Below are 19,204 nucleotides of genomic sequence, written 5' to 3'. Positions count from 1 at the left end.
ATTCCATTGCTTTCAAGAGAACTATTAGCTTAGGATCAAGAGAATTATTAGCTTATTGACTTCAGTCACATCAAGCACATTTACATCATTTAAAGATCTGCCCAATTAACGCCATATCACTAACAAACAAGGAAAAATACATGTAAGTTTGGAGCCCATCAGATGTACAAATGCAGTTGTGACATACGGTGGCTCCTTTGCAATGCTATTATTAAGAACATGTTTCTTAGACTGTATTAAGATGACAACAGTCAAGATATGCCAGTGGCTAATGTCACAGCCTGTAGAAAAAGCATTCATCTTTGACTTATGTTTTCTTTTTCTGAAAAGGGATGTATTTCTCTTTCAGAAAGACTTAGTACATGCATACAAATAAGAAAAAGTGGCACAGAATGTGACCGCTGACACTGGTTTTAGTGAGACAATCATAATAAAAATATATAATAAAGATGGGAACCAGAAGAGTAACTATAGAGTTCACAACTGAGTATCAAGTTTAACCTTTACAGAAGAGACACATTAAAGAGATTTACTGTGTTACAATATAAACAGTGTGCAGCATGTTGCAGTCTACAGGAAAAATTGTTGTGTTTAGGTCCATATTTAATAACATCTAGTGTACATAAAGAAAAAAGAGGAAAAACCAGCAGAAATGCACAGTGTAATTGCATCCTGCTGGCTTAGTGGAGAAAGAATAAAACACACTGGGGGGAGGGGGGAGATAACACTGAATGTTGCACCTAATGAGCGTCTGACCCCAAGCACATAAGTTAAGGTTTGAGAACACCCCATCTGCCAGTTTCTCTTATTGCTCAGAAACCATTGCCAAATCATTAGTCTGGGCTGGGATACAGAACTCAGCAATCATGAGGATGAGAGGCTGCTGAATAGCTTTCTTGAGGAAAGCTGCTTTCTCCAGAGACAACTATTCATTTGAAGTGCTACCATTTCAAAACAATAAGCAGAGCTAATTTCTGCAGAACACGAGTAAAGCACGCCACCCAAAGCGTGTTCCCTCTCAGAAATACAATGTTAGTATTATATGGAAGTTTCCAGGAATTTATTTTAGCTCATATTCTAATGCAAAAAAGTTCAAAAGCATGTACATGAGCCAAATCACTTAATGCAGATTTGCAAACGTGCTTAATGATGCTGTTATGGCATGGCTGCTGCCAGTCCATGGCTGAGCAGTGTCTTCAAGTTGATCTTCTTGGGCTTAAAGTCCACAATTTGATTTTGCACGTCAAGTGGGGACGCATGAAATCGACCTATCAGGGGCCATCAGTTGACCCCTATACTCCTCAATCTCTCAAGAAGTAACAGAGGTCGATGGGAGAGTTTCTCCCATTGACGACCCTCAATGAGGACGGCCAGGTAAGTTGATCCTAAATAAGTCAATTTCAGCTATGCAATTCCATGGCTGGAATTGCATATCTGTGATTGACTATAAGGTCTAATGTAGACCTGGTCTTTAGTTACAAGACAGGCACTCAGACCAGAAAGTACCAACAAATTAAGTCTGATTTTCCAAAGCATTTAAGCAGGCTGGGTGTCTTCCACTGAGTCACAGAGGCCCATTCTTTGTCATCAAACCAGGTGCTAGCAAGGCTGAGAGCAAATGCAGCCAACTGCAGTTGTGGAGATGTCGAAGTTCATGTTCCCACCCCGCTACAAGCAGAGAAGAACTGAGAGCACATTTCTTCTGTTCTGCCTGTGCAGAGTATTGACACAATCACAAGGAACTAGTCAGCCTTGAAGCTGATGCGCTCATATGGTCTATCCCAAGCCCCTGTAGCTTTGGGAGTCCACGTTGCTTACTGAAAAAAGTGCTCAATACAAAAGTCATTTTTCCCTCAAAAAACAAAAGGATTCCTGCTCAGGCACCAGTTATAATAGGTCTATACAGCAGTTCCACACCCCACCAGTAGGTGCATCAAGAAGTTGTCTTTTATTCACTCTGGAATTCCTCAGGGACCCTGACTCTGGAATAACCATCCAAACAATGCAATCCTCCATTTGATACATTACTAGCTATACTAAGTAACAAAACAAGAGCACACAAGCACATATGTTTATTTGATATGTTTTGCATCATTGCATATGTTAATAAACAAAAGGGTGACATCAGTTCTGCTAAATGCTGCTTCAGTGAAAAAAATGGAGCGGATTAATATAAAATTATTAAATAAATCTAATCAGGTCCCTCAAAGCATATCCCCCAAGGCAACAAAAACTTATGAAGCTCTATTTAATAATGTGGGAAGGCAGCAGTCTTGTTAAGCTATCAGCCCCCATAGTATACAGCAACAGCACACTTAGACAGAGAAGGTTTGTTGTGCCAAGTATCCATGGTCATACTGTACAAATTTATTCTACATGTCTAACTCAGCTCTCTCCAGGATTACTACTGATATGGTGCTGCTTGGTTAACCACAATCACATGGCTGCTGCCGGTCCAAGGCGAAGTAAAGTCTCCTCGAGTTGATCTTCAGGGCTTGCAGAGCATGGGCTTTATCTCCAAGACAGGCAATCTGACCACAAAGTGCCAGCCAGCAGCGACTGATTATGACTTCAGTCCTCTCCAGGCCATTTCTCAATAATTCATCCCTACATGAGAAAAATCAAACAAGCTGATGCCCACTGCTTGCAGCTGACAATATATAGGAAATGCCTCGAACCTTCTGATGCTAATCACAATAGTCATTGTATCAGCTATTTGTCTGGAACCTAAGAGTCAGAATTATTCCCTGGTTAATCTAATGCTGAGAAATCACCTCTGTAGTGAGTTACAGCAGTCTGCCTAAATTATTGGTTAAGTAACAGGCTCTTCCCTCCAGTTCCAACACAAGGTTATGTGAAACCTTCCAGTGTGATTCAAGATGACACACTTTGTTACATTTAATATTCCATCACACATGTACATGCAAATAATTTTTTATCATGCTTAACTTCTGTGGACGGGTCTACAAGACACTTAGTTAACATCTGTTACACAATATCTAGCGATAATGAAATCCAAATTTGAATTTACCTGCTACCTTTGCTTTCCAAACCAATTGTTCAGATACCAGAGATTCAGTTCTTAAACTGAAGTTCCCCAATTTAAAGTGTGAGAGAACAAGTTCTTTAGTCACTCACTCCATAGCAAACTATTCTGTGTCACTTTAGAATGTGTCCTCCAGCTTTTGTAGCAAGTTTGCTCTATTCTGTTAATTTCTTGAGCTTATATGCAGAGTTATTATCCATTTAATATTTTTAATTTACATTCAACAACCCAGTTCCATTACTGGAGCTTAACTGCCTTGAATTAAACAAAACAAAATAAAAAAAAGGGAATTGTTATCAGTAATGCTCAAGTTTGTCCATTCAGCTTGGTGTCAGCCATTTCTTGAGTTGGATGAGGCCTATATTAGACATTTCTGATGTTCTGTTCTGGTTTGTCTAAAATGCATAATGATCCTTTTACGGTCAATATTTTTGTTACTGAACTAACATTTAGAGGAATGGATGCCCGCGTGTTTTGCATCACTCCCTGTATTTGGTGTCTTACAAACAAAATTTGGCATTTTTCTCCAGAATCCTCTCAAACACATAATGAATTCAGTTGGAAGCCCCTTTCTCATGAATATCAGACAGACCGGTACTCATAGGATTAACAACAAATCATTTCTTCTTTCTTCATGATGATCAGCTTTCGTCCCTGCTAGGCTGCTGCACAGAAAGATTCTAATGTTGATACATGTGCCCCAGGTTCACAAAGCGTCCTTGGACTTTTCAAGTTCAAGTCCAGTTGGTCATCATCACCACAACTTATTTAACTGGATGTTCATGCCAGTTGTCTGGATATACCACACTTCAGACTCACCAGTCATCATGGATCCTCTGCAAGTTCAAGTGGAGTCTCCTTTTCCTCCTCTCATTAACTTTTAACTGAGTTATGGCCAGATTGATGTCAGGGTGCAAACTTTATATCAAGGACTTATAACAACCAGTGACAGGTAACCCTCCCCCTCTTTCCTGCTTTCCATACAAACCCTGATTTCTCTTTTTCCTCTCCATTTTTCATCTGAGGAAGTGACCACAAAAGCTGATGGCCTAATAAATTTGTTAAAGACACCACAAGACTGCCAGTTATTTGTACCAACAGTATGTGTCAGTACGTGTCCTAAGGCTAAATTTTGCTGCACTGTCAAAGTTGGTTGCTTACCTGTAGTTTTACCTAAGCTGCTAAAACAGCTCCTTGCTGATTCCTCGACCGTTCATTTAACATACAATGTGAAACAGGGCCACATAAGCTGCACAATAATTTTTTCTTCAAAAATTCTAGAGTTTGTATAATTGAACATGAATCAACTGCTATTTAGCTCCCCTGGGCTTCTGCCTGGGGCAGATGGCAATGCAAACACTCTTTGTCTTACCCTTTGTTTTCTGTCTCCTTATCTGACCTATTAATTTTCACAGGGCTCTTCAGAACCCCAGAACTCCTTGCTTGTGTAATTTCCCAGGGTTTTAGGTGAATGTTTGTGCTGCAGATGGAAGCATGTCTTCCAGCATACAGACAGATGTGTTAGATCTGCCCAAGACTGCATGCTAAGAATAGCAGTGATGATTTCATGGCACAGGCTAGCCACCCCTGGACAAGCCTCCTGTACCCCAGGAAGGCCCACTGATGGGGTGAAAAGGGCATTTGTGCCAGGCCCTGGTGTTTCAAAGGGGCCCAGGGCTCTGGACACTGTTGCTGCTACTTTCGCAGTGGCTGGAGCTCTGGGCCCCTTTGAAGTGCCGTGGCAGCATTGCTCTATTTGGCTCTGAGGTGGGCCCAGCATCACATTCTGAGCAGCTCTATGTGCTGACTGACCCAGGCCCCGCCCTTTCTGGAGCACAGAGCTGGGCTCCCTCTCACTTTGTCCCAGGGCCCGCAGCAGTTGTTAGTCCCACTGCTCCAGGTCCACATTCATGCAGCTAGCTCATGATGCCACTCAGGCCACATCTACCTGTTTTTTCTAGAGCTACAGTGCATCTCTCTGCCAGCACTGAGAGGCACACACTCAGCTTCAGTGTAAACATGCCCCATCTCAAGCATTCCAAAGAAGACACATTGGATGCAGGTCAGTGCAATGCAGACTGATGAGACAACAGCTTAAAAGTTTAAGTCCTAACTGTTCTGGGTGGATATAAAAGAGTTTAATCGACTTTGCATCGTAATGGTTATTGCAGCATGTTGCTTACTGATTTTAAGTTACCACACCGATTCTTAGACATCTCAATTCAATGTACAGATGCCCTGATTTACAGCTAATATGGCCATGGGCAAGTATGCACAATTTTGAGTACATGAGTGAGCTCCTGACCACTAGCTTCTGCAGCCTCCTCTCCCAACCACTGGTCCCTAATCCCTAGGTAGCATCAGCATGTTCCATCCCAGATCGCACACAAACTATCACCCTCTTTACAACACCCACACCCCACAAATCATACAGCATCATGCATCCCAGTTCTCCTGACAGACACATAAGCACCCCACTCCACTCCACACTCCCTAATACATTCCCTTTCATCCCACCTCATGTTCAATACTTGTTGCCTTTCCTTGCCCACACTCAAGGAAGAGGAGACTTGTCCAAACAGAGCTGCCAATTTCTATGTTGGAGGCTGTGCAAAGACAAAAAAGCCCAGGGAACAAACAGATGCCTGACAGATCACAGATTTTAGGTAAAAAGGTAGCTGAAATAATGTACTTGTGTGCTTACCTGTTGTGACACCATGAACGACTCCCTCCCTGGTCCTGGAACCTAAACAAAGCAAAATCATTTTACAATGATTTTTTACAAGCAATACCCATTAGCAAATGCAGGTTCAAGTGAGTGGGTGATGGGAAAGCAGTAAATATAGCACAGCTAGATTTTAATAAATTGTTATAGTGTCTCATAAAATGCTTAAAATTAATTCAAATCAGGTTTGATACAAGCAATGGCATAAGGACTGAGGACTGACTGTAGAACCACCAATACAGGGTGAAGATGTGTCAGTGTTTTGAGCTGCAGCATGGGGGAAGTATCCATATCAGATCTGAACTTATCAATTTCATTTATGTTCTAGTACAGGGGTCAGCAACCCCCAGAACATGTGCTGAGAGTGGCACATGAGCCAATTTTCATTGGTATGCGAGGTGGGAGCTCAACCCCATCCCACCTCCCTTATGCAGCTGTGACCTTGTTCAAAACCATGCAGCTTGTGGATTAACAAAAGACCAGATAATGCTACCAACCCCCATCTAAATAGTAAAGCTCTGTATACATAGTTATTTATTAATGAAGCTATTGTAAGCAGGACTATCAGTGACTTTAAAAAGTATCACTGGCACTCGGACTCTACATAGAAGTTAAAAGGTTGAATTTTGGCACTCTGCCTTGGAAAGGTGCTGACCCCTGCTCTAGTAAACAGTGTGTTAAATAAGTTGCCAGTCCTACAAAGATTTTTGCACATGAATTACCTCACTCATGTAAACAGTTGTGCTAATGCATAATTGCATGTGTGTAAGGCTGTGTAGGTTCAGGTTAGCCGATGTGACTTACAATGCAATTCTCTGGCCTTAATTAGGGGAGGATTGAAAACAGTAAGGACAGGAAAATAATATTAAAGGGCCTAGACGGACAGCAAACATGATCATAAAATTCATTTTGGAAAAAAATACAAGCTAGCATTTCTGTGGGAAGCAATTAAACAAATCACAAGAAAGGAATCTGGAAAGCAGCTATGCTGAAAGACACCTCGTGGCACAAGCTAGCAGTGCTAGATACAGTATTGGACGTGAGTGTATGGTATGATATGACAGCTACAACAATCAAACCAATGTAGCCTGGCTCTTCAGGGAAAAATCCTACACTGGGAAGGCAACGGGCACCCATTAGAATTAGTGGTAAAGTTCCCCTTCACTTTAGTGGGAGCAGAAATAAACCAACAGGAAGAGGTTTTGAAAATCACATCCTCAATCTCTTTTTCCATTCTGGACTTCTAGTTCTCTGATTCTACAGCTTAGCTACATGTGAAGGGGATGAGCCCATCTTCATCTTAACATGCTTAGCATTTACAATGCAGAGAACAGGTATGGAAGCCTCAGTAATACCTTTATAATGCCATTGGTCTTGGTCTTCAAGGTACAGTATCACTATCTAAATTTTAGAAGCATTTAGTTTCTTTATTACACACACTATCATATAAGAAAACTTTTTCCCCCCACAGAGCTAGTATTTAAAAACTGCTGGCTACATTATTGTATTTATTTGGGTAATTGTTATGTACCATGTTGAATATTCACACAGGCTACATCTGCATTACAACAATCTGTCAACAGAAATTACTGTTGGAAGCTATCTTCTGACAAAACTTCTGTGGGCAGACTGCAGCCACACATGAAAGCAGATCAGTCTTGTGATCCACTCTGTCGACAGAGAGCACCACTCTCTTGAAAGAACTGCCAACCAGAAGCACAGCACACAGGGCTGCCTGGTGACCCGGAAGCCCTGTCCATTGACAGAGGGCCCCCCAGAGCATCAATATGGTGTTTTTATTGACAGATTCTGTCAAGAAAGGTGCTCTGCCTCAACAGCGTGTCAACAGAACACATTTTTAGCATGGATGCTTCACCAATTTTGTCAACAAAACCAGGGTTTTTTTGACACAGCTCTTTAGTGTAAACGTAGCTACACTGATTTATCCAAGGGCTTTTCAACAGCATGTTTCTTTAAATCTGTAGTAGGAAGCCAAACAAGAGCCTCTGGTGAAAATTCTAGGTGGAATTGAGTCTGCAATAAAGCAGAGAGAAAGTAGCAAAAGGTTTAACATTGTTTTCCTTATTCCAATAAAGTTTCTTGTTTAGTGTTAGAAAAAGATTGTCAGGATTCTTTAGAGTTGTCACATTTGGGCACCACACAAATGTAACTGCAAATAACAAGTAGTCCTGTTAAAGACTAACACGTTAAAGACTAACAAATTTATTAGGTGAAGAATTTTTGAAGGCTCATTACCTAATACATTGATTAGTCTTTAAGGTGCTGAATTATATATGAAGCCAGAGACTAACCAGATGTCCCCTCTGAGACTACTCACCATGCAATGTAATTGTAAACATCGTACAACAGCACATAGGCTCCATGAGCACTATGTTTCATGTGTTACTGGAGACAGGTTGTTAAACCTAAACAAGCATCATGTCGTTTATTGTACTACCAGACTTATAAACTTTTGCATCATTGAAAATGTCTTCTTATTAAAGAGTAAGAACAGAATAAGAACCATAAGTGCAGGGGAAAGAATTATTTCTTTGTGTCATGTGAAATGACTTCATGCACTAGCCTGGAAAATGAAGATGTCAGACTTGCCTCGAGTACTTTGGAGAAAATTGTCTCTCTGTCTGAAAATAGCAAAAGATCAGAACAAAGGGTGAAGAAATAGTATCCTCTGATCTTTATAGCCACGCTTCGGTTTGCACACAGAGAAACACAGATTGTTTTCCTTCACAGCAAATGCTGATCACTGCAAGCTTACTGAGCTATGTGATTAAAGCAAAGCAGAAGTCCTTCCAATGTGTAAGGATTACTCTTAGGCCACCCAGGGTCAATCCTGCATGGCCATAGTTGCTCTGGCCTCAATACAGCAAAGTACATTCCATTTTAAGCACAAGAGCAATGTCAGAGTTGTAGAAGTGGGCAACAAAGCACTTCATTGGATTCAGTAGGACACATGCTTACAATAGAGCATGAGCTGAAGTGCTTTGCTGGATTGGAGTCTGATCGCTCAGTTCAGTAGGGATAGGGAGAGGATGGGTAAAGCAGCAAAAACCCTCCCAGAAGAATTCTCCATTGCAGACAGATGAGTGAGTCTTACCTCACTTACACTAGTGTTACACAGGCATCATTCCACTGAATGAAGTGACGTGGGCCCTGCTTGACATGACTGTATGTGACATAAATATCAGGTCTATGGAGCATGGGGAATGGTCCATTGTACACATGAAAGTTTGGCCAGTGGGTCCGCCCAAAAGTGCAGATTCTCATAAAGACTTTGTCCTTGGCAATAGATCTCAGCCAGCTAGCTGTACCGTTTCTCTGGCCTCACACTTCATGTTGGTACCTTATTTGTGCTGTGTTGTAACACAGCTTCCCTTTCACTTAGGCTTTGCCTAGTAGAGTGGCATAGACAGATGGACAGGAGGGGACAGATGTCTGGGTCCCAACTTCAGGTGGCTGGGCAATGAAAGTGGGTGGGAACAATGGAACTGCCTCCTCGCTTCAGCTGGTCTTGGGGGAAGAAGAGAGATCTACGTTCTCACCAGGGCCCTCCACAAAAAAGGGTGGCCACAACCCCCACGCCCAGCACTCAGGGCCCATCCTGCTCTGCCCACCAAGTGCTCCTGCAGGGGACTGGAGTCAGGACATGGGGGCTTGCCCTGCTCTGCCTGATGCTCCAGCCAGGGAAGGGGGTCAGGGCTTTCCCAGATCTGCCCACTCAGTGCTCCAGCTGGAGAAAGGGAGTGGGGCACATGAGCTTATCTTGGTCTATCTGCCCACTTCTCACTCTAGCCAGAAAGTGGGCTCAGGGGCTTGCTCAGTCCACCTGCCAGGTTCTCCTGCTGGGGGGGAGGGATCGGGGTATGAGGAATTGTAAGTCCCACCCTCTCTCCCCAGGCCCAGCTGAAGTACTGGAAGTGCCTGGCAGAAGCAGAGCCAAGGCTGGGGCTGGGTGTTAAGTGGGAGGCTGGGCCTATGCAGACCCATTTGTGGCTATGCCCGGCTTGCTTTCAGAATGTGGCCCTATAAGGACAGCAGGTGAATTGTGTTGGACAAATGATGACTGGCGAGAGCACCAGTAGTGGGAGCAGGGCTGGGACAGGCTTTGCTAGGCCTCAGGAAATGTGTCGGGGAGCCTCAGCTCCAGGACCTTTGGGAGGCACAAGTCCTCAGGCAGAACGAGGGGCCAGAGGCAGCTGGCCCTCAATATCCCGTGGACCATGCTGCACCTTCTCCAGCCAGCCCTCAGCATCACCTAGACCAGCAGGGATTCAAAGGGCCCAGTGCCCTGGGACAGCTGCTCCCTTTATGCTACCACCTCCGCTTATTGGCAGCCCCGAGTAGGAGCACATGACAGATAATAGCTGTCTTTATTCTGGCCATTCCAAAACATCATCGAAAGACCGATCCGCATACCCTGCACGACAGGAGCTGTGAAGGGGTGATACAGGGCATGAGCAGCAGTCAAGAAACATGTCCTGCATGTATAGTCTGACTCAGCGATGGCCTCTCTGCACAGATTACACAATTCAGGGAGAATAGTGGCACACAGCCACACTACTTCTCCTGCGTACACTGTTCATGAGGCCACAGAGAAGAAAGGGTGGATGTTACTTCCAGGCCTGATGATGAGGGGTGACAAGGGGGATACTGAACTGGGGCCCAGAGATTCAAAGGGACCCACAGCTCCTGTTACTATGGTAGCAGTGACAGCCAGAGCCCCAGGCCCCATTGAATTGCTGCTGGAGTGCAGCTCTGCACAGCTCTAAGGGCTGGGGGGAAGAGGAGGCTGTGGTCTGGGCGGTGCCAAGGGCTGGCTGCCCTTGGCACCACCCCTTCCATGGGCATGGAGTTGCCCTCCCACATATTGTCCCAGGGCTCATCCTGACTGTTGGCCCCACTGGTCACATCTGTTGCCAGGCACTAGCCAGAATTTAAACCTTTGAATGAAAAATCAGGAAGTAACAGACACCCCTCTCCCCTTCCTTCCCATTTCACTAGTGTTTGTCCGGGTTATTAAACTTCAGTAGCCATTTTGTGTGCTGGCAGTGAGGCCAGTCCTGCAAAGTACAAACTTCTGAGCACTTCTTTCAAAGTGCCCAGCATTCTCAGTGCGTCACTGAATTGGGACGCAGTGCAACAGCCCCCTCATTCAGACATCAATCTGGCTAAGGCCCTCACTGCAGGAGCATATGCACCACTGTCAGCAACAGCTGGCTGGGAAAAGGGCAGCACGAGCCCAGTGGTGAGAAGGGGTAATTACTGCTTCTGAGTGTTCCCCTGGAGAAGGGTGCCCACGAGGACTTTAGTGGGGAGTAGGCTGCACATTATTCCAGCAGCAGAACTGGGATATCTTGGCTATCTCACTAGCTTTGCTACTGCCAAAGAAAAAACAACATGTCTTGAGAGACGGCTGCAGCAAAGGCATTTCTACAACATAAAGAGTTTGGGGAAGGTACCATATTGTAGCAATGTGCCGTGAAGAGGGGGAGCTGATGGAGAGGATCCCAACAACCTGCAGTTGAGCTACACAGGCCCAGTGAATGTTAAAGTCGTGGGGGAGAAGGGGCATTTTGTCCTACGCTAAAATCCTACCCCAGAAGGGAAAGGGGAATAGCAAAGCTTCACTCTGCAACACACCATCTCCTGACAAGTCCCACAGCCTTTCCCTGGGGCCAAGATTAGCAAACTGCAGTCCCTGATTCAGAGCATCAAAGGGGCAAATTAAAATGGTCTTATTTGCATCAAGTAATACCACATTCCTCAAACAATCTCACTGAAAGAGTATCAGAATCTAGCCCCTACTCAAATGAAATTGGCATGAGGACAAACACCAATAAACAATCCATTTTAAATCCATAAACACTAAGCCTAAAAACAACAGCAGGACTCAGCTTTGAACTATCAGGCCTGAGGGACTTGCACAGACTATCCAACAAGTCAGTGGCAAAGCAGAAACCAGCATGCAGGGTTGGTTGCTGAGTCCCATTCCCCTTCTCTTAACACCCAGTAATCAGCTTTGCTCCTTTGTGTGTTCTAAATTGATTATGAAGGGCCTGATGCTCAGCTGGTATGAATCAGTGTTGCTCCATTGGTTTCATTAGCTGCCTTATGTTGATGCACACACACTAAGACTGAACACAGAGCATAAGAAAGAAGCTAACTCAGGCCCAATGCAAAGGCCACGCAAGAGGGCTTTCCAATGACTGCAGTGGTCATCGGTTCAGGCACTAAAGAGGAAAGAAACAATGGGAGAGGAGACTGGCATTCATGATGTGGATAAATAAAATGAAATATGAATGGTCTCGAGTCTTCTGTAGCCTCCTTACCTGCAGATAGAAATGTTCCTTTCTGCCCTAGAAGATTAAACCATTACAATTATTCCCTTGTTTCCCAGAAAATGGCTATTTTCCATAGAATTCTCTTGCCATCTTTTTTCCATTAGATTTTTCTTTTCATTATTCTTTGTAATAAGGCCAGGCCGGAGCGCTAGTACAGAGTAGGGAAAAGGCAGACCAAAAAGGGTAAAAGACCTCCTAACTGGAGGTGAGGCCTGCAGGACCATTAGGAGCGGCTGGCAGGGAGCTGGCCCAGGCAGGTTGGGGCCAGGGGACTCCACTTCGGGCTTGCTGAAGGCCAGCTGGAAGCTTTTAAAAGCCTCCACAGTGGAGGGAGGGGTCAGAAACAGGAGAAGGAGGGATAGAACAGGAGTGGAGAGTAAGCATAAGAAGAGGAGATGGAGTGCAAGTGTGATATATAGAGTACAAACAGTTGTAGACTAGAGATAGGAGGGAAGGGAGTACCAGAAGGAGTGGCTGGGCTCCTTATGCCAGAAACCATCCACAGGCCTGAACCTCCACCAAAGGGAAGGAGGGGGGCCCTTGAACAATAGGCAGCAGTAATTTCAACAGAAAGGCTTCAGTTTCTCATTAATCTCTCCCTATGAACTGATGACAAAGAGTCATTGACTAGCTGATCACTGAGATTTAAAAACTAATATTAAGAGCTTCTCAGTTCTGGTCACAACAGGATATTTTTGGGAAGGTGTCAACCAATAGCATTACAGAACTTATTTGAAAATCATTCAGTTTTGGTTGCAATTCCACATTTTGGACTGTGGAGTGAAAATCCTCAATTGCTTCAGTGTGTTTCCTTCCACTGTAAATAGTTCTACTCTAGTAATCCTTTAGGAATTTTATCCTCCTCTTTCTCGGCTCTGGCTGAGCAGAAGATATGGGATATCACTACTGCCCTGTGCCAGGAAACTAAATATAGGAATACCTGGCTTCCCATTTCACTCAGGAAAATGAAGGCAACTCAGGCAACCTAGATGAGATAACATTCTGAACTACAGTTACAGTCAGGGAAGAGGAACTTCCAGAGACAATAAACACCAGGTGCCATCTCTCCAGGAGTGCAGGAGAATGGATCTTTCGCTTAGTAGCCCCTTTTCTGTTCTAGTGCAACTGCATATGTGTATATTTTTGTTTTATGAAAAAATCAATTCTGTGTGGGGTCACTCTGGCACTAAGATTAATTATTAATATACAGACCCTATCCCAAACAGCTCACAATCTAAGCACCTTGAAAACAATGGCAATTTGACCACTGACTTCATTTGAAGCAGGTTTGATTCCAGCATTCTTATTATCACAGCAAATGGAAAAGACATGAAGATTAACTCAACATATGCTTTATGAGCCTACCTAATAAAAAGAAATCACGAAAGTGCTTTCATGACCAACAAGAAAATAAAACACATGCCTAAAACACAACTAATAATAGACATTGAAACATTGGAAGACATTGTGACAATTGTGCAAAAAGGCCTACTTACACTGAAACACATAGTCATTTTAAATTTAGTTTTCAAAATGACTACGTTTTGTGTTAATCGTGAAATGGAATTTACTATGGCTTAACTGGAAAAGAATGTTCAAGATAGGCTCAAATGTGTAGTCCAATATATCTGGAGCAGAAGTAATTTGTTACAAACTAGAGCTAACCTGTTAAGATATTAGGATTCAGGAAAACAAACAAACAACAGGAATGTATGGCAACCCCAATAGTCCCATATCAAGGAAATTATTTCAGTTTTCAACCATATTCAAATCTGAACACATCTCCCCAAGTGCACACAACAGCTGTATCATGAAAAAACAGAATGAGCATACTGGACAGAATATGTTATTTCATTCACCCTTTCTCATGACCTAATTTAAATTTGGAGGAAACAGAGACATAGGTTTACTTTATTAACCAACCATTGAATCATCATCTGTTTTACAGGTTCTTTCCCCCTGAATTTTTCATCTGAGCCATTGGAAGATACAATTCTCTAGAGCTTGGAACATGCTAAGCAAGGATGATGACCTGGTGGTTGAAGCGTTGGATTGGAATTTGTGACACAAATTCTACTCCTAGCTCTGCACTTGCTCCTCATATGAAATGAGCAAGTCACTTAACCTCTCCTTGGCTACGTCTACACGTGCACGCTACATCGAAATAGCTTATCGACATCGAAATAGTCTATTTCAATGAATAACGTCTACACGTCCTCCAGGGCTGGCAACGTCGACGTTCAACTTCGACGATGGGCAGCACCACATCGAAATAGGCGCTGCGAGGGAACGTCTACACGCCAAAGTAGTACACATCGAAATAAGGGTGCCAGGAACAGCTGCAGACAGGGTCACAGGGCGGACTCAACAGCAAGCCGCTCCCTTAAAGGGCCCCTCCCAGACACAGTTGCACTAAACAACACAAGATCCACAGAGCCGACAACTGGTTGCAGACCCTGTGCATGCAGCATGGATCCCCAGCTGCCGCAGCAGCAGCCAGAAGCCCTGGGCTAAGGGCTGCTGCACACGGTGACCATAGAGCCCCGCAGGGGCTGGAGAGAGAGCGTCTCTCAACCCCTCAGCTGATGGCCGCCATGGCAGACCCGGCTATTTTGATGTTGCGGGACACAGATCGTCTACACGTGCCCTACTTCGATGTTCAACTTCGAAGTAGGGCACTATTCTCATCCCCTCATGGGGTTAGCGACTTCGACGTCTCGCCACCTAATGTCGATTTCAACTTTGAAATAGCGCCCAACACGTGTAGCCGTAACGGGCGCTATTTCGAAGTTGGCGCCGCTACTTCGAAGTAGCGTGCACGTGTAGACGCGGCTGTTGTCTCTGTTTTCCCATTTGTAAGATGGGTATCTAATTATTCCTCTATCTCACAGCGGTGCTGTGGTTACTCCTTCATGCTCCAAGGAAGGAAGGTGCTAAAAGGCCTTCAGCGTAAAAAGCACCCACTAGAGGAAACTTAGTCAAGGAGTGGAGGGAATGAGAAGTTTGTACACAGAATGATGAATATCAGGAATCTTTATTTAAAATCATGTGAAACAACTCGTATTCCCTTCCAGCTACCGAACGCCCTTTGCTTTCTACAGCAAGAAAGGATAGGGTTGGATAAATTGACAAATTACTGAGTCTTTCTTAAAAATAAAACTCCTTAAAAGCAATATATTCAGTAGCATTCTGGTTACACTGTCACTCTGTCTTTGTATGCTGTTTATTACAGCACCAGCCTGTGTGCCCTTAAACTCTTAGGGGCCTTGGACAGCGAGCCAGTTATTATTTGACACGTGCCTTCTATAGCAGAGTGCCATGTATGGCACAGAAATCTCCTGTTGTATGCTACCATCTATGCTTTTAGCACAGGGTTAAATAACGGAGGGCTATCACAATGCAATGACACACCAATGGATTTAGCAAGAATCAGTATGCATTTTTACGGAGGTTATACTTCTAGATTCAGGACTCAATTATGATCTCGTTTCCATGACTGTATCTTTATTATTGAGTTACTCTATCCTTGCAGCGAGGTAACTCTGGTTCTCATCTTTTCACTGATCATTCAGTTCAGGAAAAATGAAGTAAACACATTAATAACAATTTGTTGTCTGTTGCTCACCTACCTACATAAAGAACACCCTCTTTCGTCTTTCCCGCTGCTTCTGCCACTCCCTGTTTGGTTTTTTCTGCTGCTGCCACAACTCCTTCTTTAGCCTTGGAAAGCCCTTTCATGAATACATCCATGGCTAAAGATTTTCTTTACACAGCACTAGGGAAAAACAAGACAAATGTTTTGAGTAAGAAAATATTTTTCGGAAGGGAAGAGTGTTCAAACTCTAACTGGCACCTTATGTATAAAAAGATTTTATCCGTCAGTCATCTATATATACATCTCTATATACATATATCTATGTAGAGACACAGATATCTGTGTCTGTCCATAGAAGGGTTCAATATTTCATGCAGTGGTTCAAGGAGTGGATACAACAATCATAACACTTCTCTGAACAGTCTTCATATTTTCAATTTTCTAATATGCTGCTGTACAAACAAGTTTAACAGTGCCATGGACAAACACATTCATGCAGTACTCTCACAATCAACTAGGACAAGTTTTGTCTTAAATGGAAAGGCCTCAATTCACTATAGACTATAATCCATTTCAGACAGGGAGGTGCACTCGTTGACATAACAGGTCTTTTCCATATCCTGCTATTCTCGACCGAAACACAATTCCCACTGATGTGAATGGGAGTTTTGTTCTAAGAACTGCTGGACTTGGCCTTCTGGTTAGATGATCTTCTACATATCTTCATTCAGAGGCACCAGATTTAAAAGGCACTATCAGCTTAACCCCCACCCCCAAATATCACTCATCTGTCTGAAAATTGTTTATCTACTATCTTTACAAGTAATCCTTGTAAGCTCTATTGTAATTATATTATACCCCTATAATCATACTACTCCCTCTAACCTTATAATCTACTAATCTATGAAGGGAAAAAAATCTTTTCTCCCTTTTTGTTTGCTTAGTGCATCTGATAGGATTTTGCCTTCTCTTGTTCCCTGGCATAGTCAGTGCCCTTATTATTTTTGTGGGTATTTCTGGTGGCAGCAGGGATGAAAAAGTCATTTATACATTTTTAAAAGAAAATACGTTTGTTGAGCTCCAAACATTGGGAAGTGGCCCTAGGGGTAGATGCGGGACAAGGAATTTCATTGAAGTCCCTTTTTAAGTTGTTAAAGGGGCTTTGCCAGATTTTTAACTTTTGCTGATCATGTCTTTCTCCATCCACACAGAGAGCAAGAGCACGGGCGTGGGGGGGGAGTCTAAAGCCAAACATCTGGGCTGCAGCAACCGCCGCTAACGTGTGATGATTTAAATGCAAAAATCAGCAGCAGCAGCGGGACTTGTGGCTCTTTCTCACCACCGCCAAACCCGCCGCCCTCCCACAGAAGAGAGCAGCGAGCCCACGGCTGCAAACAGGAGCCGGCGTTCACAGCGCATGAGATCCGGCGCTCTGCCTCCCGCAAGAGCTCCCCGGGAGCTGCGGGCGCCACCCCGCCCCCGCCTCAGCCGCTGAGGGTTGCTACCACCCCGCGCCCCCCGAGGGCTGCAGCGACCCGGGCCCGCCGAGGAGCAGCTCCCGCCCCGCACTGCTCCTCCCCGGGGGCCAGGCACGTGCGGAATCCGGAGCCGCAGGGCAGAGCACTGGGACCGTATAGACCCGGCCACAGACAGGGCAGAGCGCCAGGGCCTTATAGACCTGTTCCCACAAACAAGGCAGGTCCCAGGAGCACATAGACACTCATGGACCCGCCAGCACTGTATAGGCACCTATAGACCCCGTCACGTGCCGGGGGGAGCGCCAGCACTGTACCGGCACCTATAGACCCCGTCACGTGCCGGCCGGAGCGCCAGCACTGTATAGACACCTATAGACCCCGTCACGTGCCGGGGGGGAGCGCCAGCACTGTATTGACACCTATAGACCCCGTCACGTGCCGGGCGGAGCGCCAACACTGTATAGACAACTATAGACCCCGTCACGTGCCGAGGGGAGCGCCAGCACTGTATAGGCACCTATAGACCCCGTCACGGGCCGGGCGGAGCGCCAGCACTGTATTGACACCTATAGACCCCGTCACGTGCCGGGCGGAGCGCCAGCACTGTATTGACACCTACAGACCCCGTCACGGGCCGGGCGGAGCGCCAGCACTGTATAGACAACTATAGACCCCGTCACGTGCCGGGCGGAGCGCCAGCACTGTATTGACACCTATGGACTCGGTCCCGAGAGACCGGGCAGGTGCCAGGATCATAGAGGAGCATCACGACCCTACAGGCACATATAGACCCCCTCCCGCCGCCCGTCTGGCCGATGAGGGCTCTGTGCCCCCCGCACGCACCCCCGAAGGCAGCAGCCCCCCCCCCCACGGAGCGCTCTGCCGCCCGGTGCGATGAGCCCCCGCGGCCCCCGGCTCGGGCTCCGGCAGCGCCGCCTCGCCCTGGTCACTTACCGCCGGCCGGGCCGTCAGGCTGCGCGGGCGGGAGCCCCGTTGCCGCCGGGACGCGAGGGGTGGCGAGCGGAGCCCCGGGGGAGCTGCCCCCTTTTCAGCACATCGCCGGCGCGGCGGCAGCGCGCGAGTCCGGCATCCAAGACGCCCGGTCCCTGCTCCACGGGCGGAGGGAGGAGAAGAGGCAGGAGCGCTGCCGAGCCACTCGCAGCCTGGCGAGGGAGCGAGCGAGCCTCTGTCCTCCCCTCCCCGGCGGCTGATTTGCCAGGGGGAGGAGAGAGCCAGCCCCCCACGCCCAGCCTGCGCCCCCCCGCTGACATGGGGGAGCAGAGAGGGACAGCGCTGTGGGCAGCCACCCCCAGCCTATGGCTGCTAATGGCGCTGGAGAGGACCGTGGTGCGGGCAGCTCTTGTTACCCTCAGTTTGGCTCTCCAGGGAGCAGCTGGGGCCATACCCCGAGAGCCTGGGGGGCTAATATGTCAGGGCTGGGGACTGGCATGGTGCAGGCAGCCATCAGCCTCTCCAGCCCCCTCTGATCCAGCAGCACAAATAAACTGGATACGTAACACACCCTGGCCCCGATGTGTGTTTATTTAAGTCCACGCACATTCCCACCATACGAGATACCTGGGGGGTAGGAGGCAATGCTGGATCCTACGGCTCTGTCTCCACAAGCCCCCATGTGAACAAGAAAAGAGAGAGCAGAAGTACAATTTGCCAAAGAGCTTAAGGACCAGATTGTCAAGAGCATTTTAGCACCTGCAGCTGCAGACAGGCCACTGGATGGTTCTTAGACATTCCCAGAGTCGGGAATCGGACAGTTTGCAAAATCTCTCTAATCTCCTATCTGCATTTTTATGCTATTTGGGAGCCTAAGTCCTACTGGCTTTCAGTGGGAGTCAGGGCTACGCTGGTGTGTGTGTGTGGGGGGGGGGCAACACCACCCTGCCTGCCCACCATCACTCCTTTCCCCTCTCCCCATCCCTATTTTACCCCTTCCCTCAGGCCACCTGCCACAAGCAACGCTAGGGCTAGCAGAGCAGAGCACTG

General features: G+C 46.0%; 1 protein-coding gene across 3 annotated transcripts in view; it reads right to left on the bottom strand.

Annotated features, from left to right (window-relative positions):
• The window catches only part of SNCA (synuclein alpha), an 85,161-nt gene extending 66,814 nt beyond the window's left edge, over nt 1–18,347 (bottom strand). For all 3 annotated transcript variants that reach the window (XM_074991997.1, XM_074991996.1, XM_074991998.1), the window contains exons 1-3: nt 18,158–18,347; nt 15,760–15,905; nt 5,751–5,792 (exon numbers count right to left, since the gene is read on the bottom strand). In XM_074991997.1, coding sequence (XP_074848098.1) covers nt 5,751–5,792; nt 15,760–15,880 — 163 coding nt within the window. In that variant the 5' untranslated portion in view covers nt 15,881–15,905; nt 18,158–18,347. The remainder of the gene's footprint in view (nt 1–5,750; nt 5,793–15,759; nt 15,906–18,157) is intronic.
• Nucleotides 18,348–19,204: the final 857 nt, after the last annotated feature.

Source organism: Carettochelys insculpta, chromosome 4 (assembly GCF_033958435.1).
Source record: "Carettochelys insculpta isolate YL-2023 chromosome 4, ASM3395843v1, whole genome shotgun sequence".
Classification (NCBI taxonomy): Eukaryota; Metazoa; Chordata; order Testudines; family Carettochelyidae; genus Carettochelys; species Carettochelys insculpta.
This window is presented reverse-complemented; position numbering and strand designations above follow the sequence as displayed.